The 15,372-nt window shown below is 37.4% G+C and overlaps 1 protein-coding gene across 3 annotated transcripts in view; it reads right to left on the bottom strand.

Annotated features, from left to right (window-relative positions):
- PTK2 (protein tyrosine kinase 2) overlaps positions 1 to 15,372 on the bottom strand; it is a 289,297-nt gene that overhangs the window by 203,317 nt on the left and 70,608 nt on the right. For all 3 annotated transcript variants that reach the window (XM_030795169.1, XM_030795171.1, XM_030795163.1), the window contains exons 5-6: positions 9,675 to 9,754; positions 9,339 to 9,401 (exon numbers count right to left, since the gene is read on the bottom strand). In XM_030795169.1, the coding sequence (XP_030651029.1) occupies positions 9,339 to 9,401; positions 9,675 to 9,754 (143 nt within the window). The remainder of the gene's footprint in view (positions 1 to 9,338; positions 9,402 to 9,674; positions 9,755 to 15,372) is intronic.

The raw sequence follows: 15,372 nt of genomic DNA on the forward strand, positions 1-15,372 counted from the left end.
AGTTCTCTAATTTGGGGAATAATTACTGGAAAATAAGAGTCTTCCTTCTCTAATGCCATATTGGAAATCCTAATTTTAACACTGTACTGGTTTGTCAATATCAGCAATGTACTTTTAAAGGCTAATGAAAAACATTTTTCTTAAAACATCTGACCTCCTTTGGTAGCTGCCTTCTCTCCTCCTCACCTTTTATTTACAAATGATGTAAATAAGTCTTGTCTGTTTTGCACTCCAGTTGTTCCCTGTTGTGTGAGCCCACAGGAAGTAACGTACCAGGGACAGGGGCTGGGGGACTTCACTGTCTTATACTTTTCCTTTGCCTACAAAAAAAAAGTACTTTGGTTCTTCCTAGATTGGAAAGACATGAAAAGAAAGACTGATGAACTCTCTAGTTGGTTTAAAGAAAAAACCCTTAAGCTTCTAGATAGTATTTGTCACACTCTCAGAAACTGTGCCTTAGTGGTAGTAGTAGTACTAGTATAACTCAAAATAGTTATTTATGGCTGGGTGTGGTGACTCACACCTGTAATCCCAGCACTTTGGGAGGCCAATGCGGGTGGATCACTTGAGGTCAGGCATTCAAGACCAGCCTGGCCAACATGATGAAACCCCATCTCTACTAAAAATACAAAAATTAGCTGGGCGTGGTGGTGCACACCTGTAATCCCTGCTACTTGGGTGGCTGAGGCAGGAGAATCACTTACACCTGGGAGGTGGAGGTTACACTAGGCTGAGATCATGCCACTGCACTCTAGCCTGGGCAACAGAGTGAGACTCTGTCTCAAACAAACAAACAAACAAAAACAAAAAAAAGTTATTTAGAAATACAGTAAAGCCGCCGGGCATGGTGGCTCACACCTGTAATCCAAGCACTTTAGAAGGCCGAGGCGGGCTGATCACCTGAGGTCAGGAGTTCAAAATCAGCCTGGCCAACATGGTAGAACCCCGTCTCTACTAAAAATACAAAAAAATTAGCCGGGCATGGTGGTGGGCACCTGTAATCCCAGCTACTTGGGAGACTGAGGCAGGAGAATCACTTGAACCCGGGAGGAGGAGGTTGCAGCAAGCCGAGGTCACGCCACTGCACTCCAGCCTGGGCAACAGAGCAAGGCTCCATCTCAAAAAAAAAAAAAGTACAGTACAGCTGAAAGGGCATTCTGCATTAGGCTGTAAAAACTGAGTCTGACTTTAAAATTCCTGCTGGAATCTAATAAATTATGTGGAACACTTCATGAGTTTTCTTATTACAAAGGAAAAAGAGAACCATGAAATGAACTAATAAGAAACAAGTAGTATTCTGCATTCATGTATAATTCCTTTCTGTACTGAAGAAATACAAATTTCTAAATGGCTCCAAGTTACTAGCCAAAACCAATAGGGAAAAGAAATGCCAATGCACTCCTTGAGAGAGCCGCTAGGGTTCCCTGTTGCTCCTGTGGTAGAACAGCCATGGTGTATGCATGCGAGTCCCTGCACATCCTCTCAGCCAGGCCACTTCTAAAGCACTGGCAACAGCCTTTACGATGGCCAGGTGCAATATTGTTAAGTATCTTTATTATATAAAATATAACTAGGTTAATAGTTATATTTTCTCTATTAAGCTATTATTGGGCCAGGTATGGTGACTCATACCTATCATCTCAGCACATTGGGAGGCCACAGTGGGAAGACTGCTTGACCAGCATCTGTTAAGCTACCTTTCAAGAACAAGCGTGAAATTTTTTAAAAAGAGACAGATTTAAAAACAGAATTTTATCATTAAAAACTACATATTAAAAACTTCTAGGCTGGGCGCGGTGGCTCACGCTTGTAATCCCAGCACTTTGGGAGGCTGAGGCGGGGAGATCACGAGGTCAGGAGATTGAGACCATCCTGGCTAACACGGTGAAATCCCATCTCTACCAAAAAATACAAAAAATTAGCTGGGCATGGTGGCGGGCACCTGTATTCCCAGCTACTAGGGAGGCTGAGGCAGGAGAATGGCGTGAACCCAGGAGGCGGAGCTTGCAGTGAGCCAAGATTGCACCACTGCACTCCAGCCTGGGCACAGAGCGAGACTCCATCTCAAAAAAAAAACAAAAACAAAAAACTTATAAATAAAAGTAAAAGGGAAACTAATGTTGGAAACATAGATTGAGCTACAATGAAGAATGTTTAGGCAATAGGGTGATAAACATGCAGGTTTCTAGGACGCCCCCCACACACACACACACACACACACACACACACACACACACACACACACAGAAAGCACGACAGGCAGAAGGGAAACTGTTTTTGGGTTTCTGGACCGACGCTACCTGCAAGGTGGGGATGATGAACCCGGCACTTGGGCACTGAGGTTGGACCTGAGGGAGGCGGAAGTGGCATCATTTCCTGGCTCTTGTCAGAAGCCGCAGCAGTGTAAACGATGCCCCCTGGAACTCAGCTTGCCCAGTCTAGGGCCACCAGCCTCTGATTCAAGCCACTTTGGTGGCCTGAGTGAGTCAGAGTAACAGCAGAGACACCCCAGTACCTCAAGGTTATTGTCAAATACCGAACAGAAAACAGATATGCATAAAAACTTGAAGAAATAAACGGCACAAACACCACAGACGGGCATACCAGAGGTTACCAAGCATGAAGAAGATTACATCACATGAAATGGAATGTCTAGAAATGAAAAAATATAAGTGGTAGAATGAAATAAACAATGAACAATGTATGGCATAAAGATACTACTTAAGAGAATTAAAGAATTAGAAGACAAATCCAAAGAAAAATCCCCCCCAAAAAAGAGAATCCAGAGAGATAGAAAATACAAAAAAATGTAAGAGATAGCAAAGATCAGAAATATATGTTGATTATTAAAGAGATAGTGGCATATATTTTCCAGATGAAAAACATGAATCTACAGAATTGAGAAGTATGTCTTATTCCAACTGGATTTATAAAAAGAAATCGAAGCACAAGACATGAATAAAACTAGAAAAGATGAAAAGTAGGAAAAGGACCTTAAAAGAAAGAGCAACCATAGAAATGTCAACAGACATTTCTTGTCATAAAAGAATATCTTTACAGTGTTGAGAAAAAAACAACGAGCTGAACAATATATTTGGAATAAAAGGAAAAGCATACCAGAAGGGTGGTCTGAGATACAAAAATGGTTATTTTAAACAAGGTCTTCCTCTGTTGCCCAGGCTGGAGTACAGTGGCATGATCATAGCTCACTGCAGCCACAACAACCTGGGCTCAAGCAATCCTCCAGCCTCAGCCTCCCGACTAGGTGGGACCACAGCTGTGTGCCACTGCGCCTGGCTAATTTTTAAAATTATTTGTAAAGATGAGGTCTTGCTATGCTATACATGCTGGTCAAGCCATCTTCCCACCTTGGTCTCCCAGTGTGCTGGGATTATAGGTTATGAGCCACTGCACCTGGCCCAATATAGGATGTTTAAGAAATAAAATAATACACATGTAGGGAAAGCCAAAATAATAACTGTATAAAATAATAATAATGTCTAATATTTGAATTTTCAAGTTTGAAAAGATATAACTAAAATAACAGGAAAAAATGATGTGTAAGTTGGAAGAAGATGGGGAGAGTTAAGGTGTTTAAAGGTCCTTGCATTGTTTAAGAGAGGGTTAGATAAGTCTAAAATCTGGAGTTGGTTAATATAGAAGGTTAAATGTAAGGGTAACTAATGAAAGACTAGAGATGTTTATAAATTTCAACGTAATTACAGAAGAAAATGTGGAATAAGAATACCAACTAAGAAATACACAGCACATGCACTCACACACAGCTTATTTCTAGGACACCGGAAATAAATAATAAAAGCGAGTCCAATATATCACGCATCCTAAGAAATACAAATGTAGTAAACCTGTCAGTTCAAAGAAACACTTAGCAAACTGGATTTAAGAAATCCAGCACTATGACGTTTTTAAAAGACACACCTAAAAGTATAAGGACACAGAAAAGTTGAAAGTGAAGAAATGGAAAAGTATAAACCAGGTCAAGGCTAAGAAAAACAGATTTCAGAACAACAACAACAAACTATCAGGCACAGAGAAGATCACTACATAATGATGCAAGATTCAATTTACCAAGAAGGTATATTGTTTGTATGTTTAAATAAAAGCGCCTCAAAATATCAAGGAAAAATTAATAGACTTCTAGGAAGAAATTGGCAAAGTCATTATCACAGATGGGTATGTTAACAAGCTTGATTAGGAAATGCATTTTTTGAATCACACTAAAACATTTATGAAAACTGATCACACAAAGCAAATACAACAAAATGTTAGTAACTGTAGCATTCAGGTGATAGACACACAGATGCTCACTGAACAAGTCTATCAACTTATTTGTATTTTTGAAACTTTTTCATGATAAAACACTAGGGGAAAATGATCTTATTCTAGGGTCCACAAAACAAGTCTCCACAAAAGTTGAGAAGCTCTTATCACACAGACCATGCTATCTGAGCATAATGCCATTAAGCCAAAAGTTAATTTAAAAAGAAAGTATTTTTAAAATCCACACATTTGAAAATGTAAAAACAGAAATGAATACATAAAAGTTTCAAAACAAACATTTAACAATTTTAAGTTCTGGAATGCCTTTTTAAAAATCGGATCTTAAAACTCAAAAACCAAAAGGAAAATACGATTTTACTACATTAATGAAAGACAAACTTCTGTATGATGAGAGCCACATACACATAGTTGAAAGAAAATGATGAGCTGGGAAAGAAAATAGAGAACTAACATTACAAGATAGTGTTAACATGACAAAGACTGCTTAAAATTAATAAAAAATAAACATATTAGAAAAGCTTATTTAAAATACAGTTAATTTACAAAAAAAACTTAAAAATGGCCATATATGTGAAGAGGTTTAATATCACCAGTAATCAAACTAATATAAAGCAAGTTATCATCTGTTGCCTATCATATATGCAAAAATGAACAAAAAATGGCACCATGCCTTACACTGTTATTAACCTGAACTGAATGTCCACTATTATGTGGCTGTTTAAATGTAGTATTATATACTCATTGGGTGGACTAGTATACTAATGTATATTTTTATTTAGTCACATGGAAAGAACTATTAAACATAAAGTTGAATAAAAACAGCAAGATGCATATAGGATCATTCCACTTATATTAAAACTATGCATTGAATGTGCACAAAAGTGTTAAAACAGAGCTATAAGGATATTTATTAAAACTATGATGGTGGTTATCAGTGAGAGGAGTTGAAGAAATTTTCTTATTTGACAGTGTAGTTTCACTTTTTCTCTAACTAGAATGTATTATTACCTTTGAAAACAAATAAATTAAAAATCATTTTAAAAGGGCTCAAAATTAAATCAACAGATGAACAATAACATTGTTTTCTTTTTTTTTTTTTCTTAATGCTCTTTAAAGAAATTCTACAGTTTGGTTTTTATCCTGATTGACAATCAATATCTCCCACGGATAATAATAATAATTGTAGTCCACATTTATTCAGTGTCGGGTACAATATGTATTAAGCTCTTGACATAAATTATCTCATCTAACTCCTTACGACAATCCCATATATAGGCAGGTATCACCACTATCCCCATTTTATACGTTTGGAAACAGACGCCAAGAGCTTACTAATAAAATTTGGCAAATAGAATAGTCAAGGTGCGATAAGGACTTGAACCCAGATATTCTGCTTCAAGAGGTCACTCAACTAATCTACTTATATGGAGATACGGTGCTGAATTCACACGAGTTGTATAACTGCAAAGAATCACTACAGTGGAGCAAAAGCACAGGAATTTAGAAAGAGGGGACAGCAAAATAAGCACAATAGTATCCTAGAACTACAAGAAACTAAAGATTCCTCTTTCTTTTAACTATCACCTTTACTTACTTTAAATATTGCACATATAAATTAACTAAGATGAAATGGCCATATCAAAACAATAGATCATTCAACTTTCCATGCAATCCTCTAAGAAGGATCTAACTTACAAACTCAAGCTGTGTCTAGTTCTGTTTCAAGTAATAATAATCACAAGCCCTTACTTATGTATAGCAATTCTCATATTCTCCATTTCACTGACCCCTGACAAAAAATACGTAAGGTTTTGAAAGCCTTTAACACTGGTTAAAGCCCTAAGTTGTCCTCTTCTATTTCACCTCTTCTCTTATCATCTGAAGTTCTGTAATTTCTAGAAATAAGCCAAATTTACACTAACTTCAGTGCAAAATTTGACCCTCATTTCAAACATATCTTGAACTTAAAATTCTTCTTTCCAAACATACCATTCACTAATTCACCCTGACAGACAACCTGCTTTTCTTTCTTTAACTGTTTTAGCTGTTAAAAACATGTCAATGTATTTATTATTCATGGAAATTTCTTTCAAGTATCTCTCTTCCTGTAACTCTGTATCCTTTTGACAGTATGTCTGGCTCTCTTCATTCCTTTGTATACCTCTGGTTCTCACACAGACTCTATCTTTCAGTTACCATTTCATTTTCGTATCTTGGCCTCACATAGAGATAGGGTAGAATACAATTCACATTATTCTTTTTCCCCAGCCACTATACTAGAGTAGGCTTCCACAGTGACCCTGAAAGATGATCACATGTGTTCCTGGAGTCCTCTCCCTGTAACTCAGCCAGGCCACTGAACTAGCACTCCTTTCTTGACTTCACATTAACTATTCGCCATCTATTGTACCTTTTTAGATCATCTCTAACTACCTGCTGACCTCAATTCTCCCATCAGGTTTTTTTTTAGATAGGCCTTTTATTTTACAATAGTTTTAGATTTACAAAAGAGTTACAAAGACAGTATCCTATATAGTCCACACCCAGGTCCCCCTACTATTAATATCTTTCATTACTTTGGTACATTTGTCACAAATAATAAACCAGTATGGATATATTATGATTAACAAACTCTATACTTCACTCAGATTTCATCAGTTTTTTTCCCTATCCTTTTTCTGTTCCAACATCTTATGGAGGACACCACGTTACATGTAATCATCATGTTTCTTTAGGCAACTCCTGGATATGTGAGTTTCTCTGACTTCCACTGTTTCCTTCATGACCTTGACAGTTTTGAGGAGTACTGGTTAGGTACTTTGCAGAAGATCCCTGAAAAGGGATTTGTTTGATGTTTTTTTCTCGTGATTAGACTGAGGTTATGGGTTTTTGTTATGAGGAAGACCACAGAGGTAAAGTGCCTTTCTCAACACATTACATTATGGTTGCACACTATCAACATGACTGATCACTGGTGATGTTGACTTTGACCACCTGGCTGAGGTCATGCCTGTCAGGTTTCTTCACTGTAAAGTTACTTTTTCCCCACACTTCCTTTCCTTATTATACTCTTTAGAAACAAGCCACTAAATGTAGCTCATACGTTAGAGGTGAGTTTTATGCTCCACCTCCTTTGAGAGAGGGTATTTACATAAATTATTTGGAATTTTTCTATAGAGGAAATTTGTCACTGCTCCTTTAAATATTTATTTATTCAAGTATTTACATTACTATGGACTCATGGGTATTTAATTTATACTTTGGGTTACAATCTAATACTATGTAACTTAATTTGTTGCTCGAATTGTTCCAGCTTTTGTCACTAGGAACTCTTTCCACTGGCTCATTCATCCTTTGACGCAGCCCCATCGTTTTGCTTTTTGAGCACTTCCTTCTTTCTGGCACTACAAGCTGCTCTAGGGCTCACCCTTGTATTTTTCCTCCTCTCCCTCAAACTGCATTTTTCCAAGGAGCTCTGGTTCCTTCCACTGAAGAATGGTACTAGAAACCAAGATCTAAGCACAGGGTACCAGAAGAGATTTTTTTTAATGCTACTGGTATTTGTCATTTCATAACAGTGAAATAAACCAACATTTATCTTTCCTTTTTCATTTTAAAAAACATGAATGTTCCCTTAGAACTAAAAATCAACATGCTCCAAGTAACTTGTCTTCTTTCTCCTCAAGCACACTCCTTTTCTGTGACTGGTATCCACAGTGGCCCATGACAGAAAACCAAGAGACTCCTTGGGTTCCTCCCTGTCCTTGATTCAAATGTAATCAGCCTCCAGTCACACAGAAAGACTCTGCCTCTGCTAGCCCATGTCTCCATGGCCACTGCTTCCTTCTGTCTCACAGCCTCATCATTCTCACACGGACAAGAAAGGTACAACAGCTTCCAGGCTCCTTGCTTCCATTTTTAATCTTCTTTAATAAAATTCTAATCTCACAAATACAGAATTCTAAATTGCAAATCTCATCATATAATTATCTTGCTTGAAATAATGAGTCAGTGATGCTCAAAGGCCAAGTCCAGACTCTTTGAAGAATGTACTAGATGGGTAATGACCTGGTCCCTGTATACATATCCTCTCCCTCATAAGAATGGTATTCTATCTACCTCCAACCAACTTAGTTTCCTGACCTCTGCCTGATGGTCCATGTTTCTGTGCCTTTGCAAATGCTGATTTATCCTCTTGACTGGCTTCCTGACTCCTATGCAACAAACCCCACATACCTACACTTTGTGAATCACTCATTCTTTAAGACTTAGGTTAAATAACATCTCCATGTGAAAACACCTCACACATCAAGTACAAGTACCATTCTCCTGTAAACACCCAGCTGATACTTCCACTTTAGTTTCTAGCACATTAATTTTGCTTACTTGTCTGAGAGTCTTCCTTTTAGCGGAATGCTTCCTGGGGGTTTAAATTTTGTTTTATTTCCAAATCTCCGGCACTTAGCTACAAAGGACTCAGTGTTCAATTATCTTTTGCTGAATTAATTATGAAAAAGATGAAGTATAGGGCTTCTAGCCTCCCACGACGTAAACTCCAGGTTGGGTTAATTTAATACAATCTAATATAACAGTCTAATGCACAAATTAATTTCATTATTGGAAAAATTTCTAGTTATTCTAGATTTTTCTGATACATGAGCAGTAACTTCTGTATCTCTATTTGTGAAAAACAATCTGTAGTAACTTGCACAGAGAATATGAATAATAATTTATAAGCAATTTATAGGCAGCAGTAGAATTCAATATAAATTAGAAAAAAATATCACCATGCTATGATTAAACCTACACAAAGTGTATATGTTAACGGGCCATATACGATGTCAGCTTTAAGACATCTATCAACAAATCTAAATGTTTACTAACACAATTAATGTCATGAAGGATTCTGTTCTTTTCCTCTTCCAGATATAAAATTTTAGAAATAGTAGTGTTTCAGAGTCAGTATTTAATTTTAAAATAAACTAAGAATTTAGTTCTGCATATTTGCAGGTATAGCTTATAAGTACAATACTTACTCTAATACTTCATAGTTAGACTTCTTTTCTAGTGCATTGCCCCGCATCTCCCAGTATGATCGCCTAAAATCAGGGAAGACATACATTTATATGTATATATAAGGAATGTTTATGTTGTTAAGTGATAAAAACTGGGGGAAGAGGCATCTGAATAATAAAAATTAATGGCAACAACTGCAATTACTTTTGCACCAAACCCATATTTCATAATTTACTCAAATTTTATTCAGTATTTCACTGATAATCCTTACGAAGAAAAGGAAAATACCTGGAAAATATTCAAAAATAATTAAAAAATTGATAAATAAAGGCTTCAATGTATAGTTATCATCTTACCGTATTTCTAGACAACCCAACTTCAAAGCAATTTCCTGGTCCACTTGATCAGCTATCTCTAACATATAATCGCTCTTCACCTACAACAAAAGGAATGGGAAAAACAACACTGTTTTAAAAGAAAAATATTAGATATACGCATTCAATAAATGTTTCCTGAGTACCTTTCAGGTAGTTTACATTGTGTCAGTAATTATGCTTGATGTTAAAGATATAAACGTGAGTTATACCAAAAAATAATTAAAGAAATAAAACAGTCTCCTATTAAGCAAAGCTCATATAATCTATGACCACTTAAATGGGACATTAAGAAGCAACGAATAGGGTCTGAATCATAATAACCTTCAGGTGCTCCACACCTTTCCCATGCTGTCAAAAGTGAAAACAAGAAGGGAAATTTCCATTTCTACAAAAATTTGCAGACGTATTTTCTGATCTCAAACTACAGTTCCAGCAGCGTATTTTGGACTCCAGTGAAAAGGGAAAGGATTTACATACTTCAAAATCCATTTAACTGTGCAGCTGAGATGTTTCCATCTAACCATCAATTTTAAGTGATTAATCTGCAAAGTAATACAAGCTTAAAGTCTAAAGTAAAGAGAAGAATCTAATGGAATTCTTGAAATGCCTTCTAAACAATGAATAAACTCAATTTTAAAAGCCAATAAGACTGATATCAATACTTGCAAGTAACTGTCACTGTGAACACATTTTCAAAGACGAAATGTGTACAATTTCCTTGTAGATTAGCCTGAAAAGATTAAAATCTGCAATTGATTTTGATGAAAGAGAGTACCCATTTTGAACCTCACATGAAATGTTATCCACCCCTCCACCAAGACGCATCCCATCTCTTCAGCATTACACCTGTGTTACAAGAAAACAACGCTCAATTATTACATTATGAATTTTATCGACACAAAAATTTGTGGAAATTTGTCTTCTCTCTTGTTCTGTACTTTCATAATACCCTCCATTTTGCCTCGTTCCTGAAAGTCTAAACTATTTACTCTGACCCTTTATACAAAAAGTGTCTTGACTTCTGCCCTAAAAAAAATTTTCAAACATCCTGTTCTTCAACGACCGCCTCCTAGCCTGCTAGCCCATTTGTTCAAAGAGTTCCATCCCCAGTTAACTCATCTCTCACTCCACACCAATCTTTGTCTACTTCATACTGGATGGTTCCTCATTATGACCGTCCCTTGCCAAGACAACCAGCTCCCCTGTCTCCCATTATCCCTCTGTTTGAATTGCTTGGTAAACCCAAGCCACGTTGAACCTACCCACTCATCCTCTTCATGTTTACATGAGCAGCTGGAGAAATCATAGTATAAACTCCACTTTCAACTCATGAAGACAATCTCAAATGTCCAGTTACAACTATCTGGAAATTGAACAATCCATGCCTAGGAAGCTCTACAATTCACTGATTTCATACTTCCTCCAGTAAGCCTGCCATATCTCTTTGTTACAGAGAAGATAAAAGACATCAGATGAGCATACTCTCTTTAACCTACCAGGAATTTATAACCTAATATGCATTAAAAAAGTATGAACATTTACTCATTTTCTCTTAAAGTAGGAGAAACATTTCCTCAACTAGCAGTGGACAACTATGTGCTATTACTGATCTAAGGACTATTCATCTCAAAACCTTTCTTTATTTTCTGCATTAGCATCTAAGTCTGGGTGCCCAATAAATACTTATTGAATGAATGCGTAAACAAATGAACAAACAGTCATCAAAATGGAGGGTGGATACATAAATGTTATTTTCCATATATATTTTCCATCCTTTACAAGGAACAAGAGTTTCTACTCCTTCCACATAGCAGGCACTCAAGACTGATCAACCGGAACTGAATTAATCCATTCAGTTAAGCAAAAAGCTTTAGGTCTAGAACTATTTGTTTAACTTCAATTGACTCTTGTTTCCACAAAACAAAAAATAAGTCTCAATTTAAAACCTGTTTCGCATCATAAGTAGGTTTATTATCGAGCACAAAAACAAAGGCGCAAGAATTAAACCAAGAAAGGTATTTAGATAGGCAGAAAAATACCACAGCTACTCTGATGGAAACATTCAGTGGCTTTTAGTTGTCTGATGCAGATTTCAGAGGAACTACTGCAGACCAATTACATGATGAGGAAAATGCACCATTATCAAATTCAATTAATCTTGAAGATTAATTGCCACAATTTTTAAACACTATTCACAGGTAGGAAAAATAATCAAATGCTATGTTCATCATCAAAACCAAATTCATATTGTAAAAATGAAAAAAGGGGAAATTATAATAATCTTCATTTTAAAAATCTCATGAGAATGAGTTCAAAGTTCTGAGAGTTGTTTTTCCTACAGCTTTAATCTCGATTATCAGAGCTGTATGATTGCACACTGAAATCTACTTGTGGCCTGATGTGATCAAAGTATTCTGCAAAGAGTACAGATGTGAGATAGAATAAGGCATCACCACAGACCCGTGTCCTCCCCTCAAGGCCCAAAGTAGCTTCCTCTCTGCTGCCGGAGAGAAAGCAAACTCTATTCAGTGTCTCAATGCTCCCTGTCATCTAGGCTCTAGAGAGTGTTCTCTCAAGCCACTGAGCACAGCCACATCCTGAGGCTGGGCTTCAAGACTCAGAATTATGTACAAACTTTGTTCATATCCCTTATAAAACACTTCTTGACAATCTCTCTTCCACTAACTCCCAGCAGAATTGCTATCATTTGTGAAACCAAATTTATCAAGCATTTAAGTTTCTGTAAAGTATATATACCTAGCACCATGCCACGCAGATTTACATGTAATATCTCATTTAATCATCAGAACATCACTGTGAGGTAGGTACTATTATCACCCCCATTTTATAGCCTCATAAAAAGCCTAAAAGAATGCTCAAAATGATAGCAGTAGATAATAATCCTACTTAAGGAGTACCCACCAGGGACCAGTTACTATGCTAAGCATTTTACATATATTTCTGATCTTTACAATAATTCTTCAAGGTAGAGTTTATTAGTCCTATTATATATAAAGATCAGAAAACTTAACTTTGTGTTAAGCAAGTATTAAAGTCAGGATTCAAAATCCAGATGTATCAACTCCTAAAACTCCAGCTCTAGTTTGTACCTACAACTTGTGAACTCTTCCACAGTGCAGTCATTCTCTACTAGAATGAAGATTAACAAACAGGAACCACCTCTCATTTATCCTTGCATCCCCAGTATCAACCACAATAGATTCACATGCATCTCTGAGGTACTGGAACACTGTCACTGTGTTGTATTCTCTTTTTCTACTGTGGATTATACCCAGGTCCAGGAAATTTGCAAGATCCTTCCAAAAAAAGACTTCTGAAAGTTGGTTTTTAAAAATTAACTTGTTGGCCAGGCACAGTGGCTCATGCCTGTAATCCCAGCACTTTGGGAGGCCGAGGTGGGTGGATCACCTGAGGTAAGGAGTTCGAGACCAGCCTGGCCAACACATGGTGAAACCCCGTCTCTACTAAAAATACAAAAATTAGCTGGGCATGGTGGCAGGCGCCTATAATCCCAGCTACTCGGGAGGCTAAGGCGGGAGAATTGCTTGAACCCCAGGAGGCGGAGGTTGCAGTGAGCCGAGATCGTGCCATTGCACTCCAGCCTGGGGGCCAACAGCGAGACTTCGTCTCAAAAAAAACTAGGATGGGCGAGGCACGGTGGCTCATACCTGTAATCCCAGCACTTTGGGAGGCCAAGGCGGGTGGACCACGAGGTCAGGAGATCGAGACCACCCTGGCTAACATGGTGAAACCCCATCTCTACTAAAAAAAAAAAAAAAAATTAGCCGGGCGTGGTGACAGGCACCTGTAGTCCCAGCTACTCGGGAGGCTGAGGCAAGAGAATGGCGTGAACCCAGGAGGCGGAGCTTGCAGTGAGCCATGATCGCATCACTGCACTCCAGCCTGGGCGACACAGCGAGACTCCATCTCAAAAAAGAAAAAGAAAAAAAAAACTAGGATGGATTTGGACTTCTTTCTTTGTGCAACTATTGTATTTGTATCACGGAGTTCCTTCATCATACTCTGCAATAGAATGAAGCACAGGTTTTAATATAAAAGCTGTTCACATTTTCTAATAGAAAATATTGATGCTAAATTACTCCATAATGTACTGCACATGTCAACTCAATGCTTTGGCTACCACATGAGATTTTGTGTTTTATTTTGGTCTCTTTTGAATATTCTAACAGCTACACAAATTTATCAATTGGACTCAAATGACCTTGGTAGCACAGAAAGAGGATGGGGCACAGGGCAGACAAAGGCAAAACTGACTAGGTTTACTTACTAGCTGGGTGACCAAAAGCAAGTAATTTTACTCTCACAGCCTAGCTGACTGAGTTTTTGTCAGATACGGTGAAGTATTTTGTATACAGAAGGAACTCAATGGCAGCTCCAAATTAACACTAACTTAATTTTTCCTCTTTCATACCTAAGCTATAAAAATATACAAATGAACAATTATGCTACCTTAATGAGTTACATACTTTTAAACAATTCAATGTCATTTAACATAGTATTTAACAGTTATGCATTCATTGATTTATCAAATGTTTATAAAATGACTATCATGTGCAGGATATTACAGTGAATAAAACATACGTGGAACTTACACAAAGGTAATGGTAAATTTTCATTTAAAAATAATTACTTTGGATGTTCTATTGAGGATAGACCATAAAGCTATATGACCACAAATGTTTCCATTATCTCTTTTTGTTGTCCATTTATAATGGTTAAGTAACCCCAAATTTTATTAAAAGTAAATGAAGGGGCCAGGCATGGTGGCTCACACCTGTAATCCCAGTACTTTGGGAAGCCAAGGCAGGTGGATCGCTTGAGCTCAGGAGTTCAAGACCAGGCTGGTCAACATGGCAAAACCATCTCTCTACTATAAATACAAAAATTAGGCAGGCATGGTGGTGTGCACCTGTAGTCCCAGCTACACAGGAGGCTGAGGAAGGAGAATCACTTGAACCCGGGAGGCAGAGGTTGCAGTGAGCTGAGATCGTGCCACTGCTTTCCAGCGTGGGTGACAGAGAGAGACTTTATCTCAAAAAAAAAAAGGTAGTAAATGAAGAATCTAACTGCATAGCAATCTTTTAAAAGAACATTTGATGTTGAGTGTGTGTGTGTGCCCGTGTGTGTACTTGGGTGGGAGCACATGCACACATACACGTGTGCACACACACAATCTGATTCCTCAAACTTCAAAAGTTTGCTTTATTTCTTAAGATTTTTTTCATGACGTCTTCTAATAAATCTCATCTAAAAGTTTTGAATATTAGGGCATTAGGATTAAAAGTCAATTCTCACTATTAAATTCCTGAAGATAATAAACTGAGCACCTAAAACCCATGCCCTACTGTGTTGTGGATACAACGGTGAAGAAGACAGACTTCTTATTTGCTCTCACTGAATGCACACCCTGTTGGTAGGTACAAGAGATTAACAACAGTTAAATATAATGTATAAAAAACAGGTCAGTGGTTGCTAGAGTTAGGGATGGGACAGCATGTGACTAATAAAGCAACAGGGATTTTCTTTGTGTTCACAGGATAGTTCTGTATCTTGATTATGATGATTACATACATTTGCACCTGTGATAAAACTGCACAGAATTACACACACACACACGCTTGAGTGTGTGTAAACA

The sequence above is a fragment of the Nomascus leucogenys genome, chromosome 16 (genome assembly GCF_006542625.1).
Source record: "Nomascus leucogenys isolate Asia chromosome 16, Asia_NLE_v1, whole genome shotgun sequence".
NCBI classification, from domain to species: Eukaryota; Metazoa; Chordata; class Mammalia; order Primates; family Hylobatidae; genus Nomascus; species Nomascus leucogenys.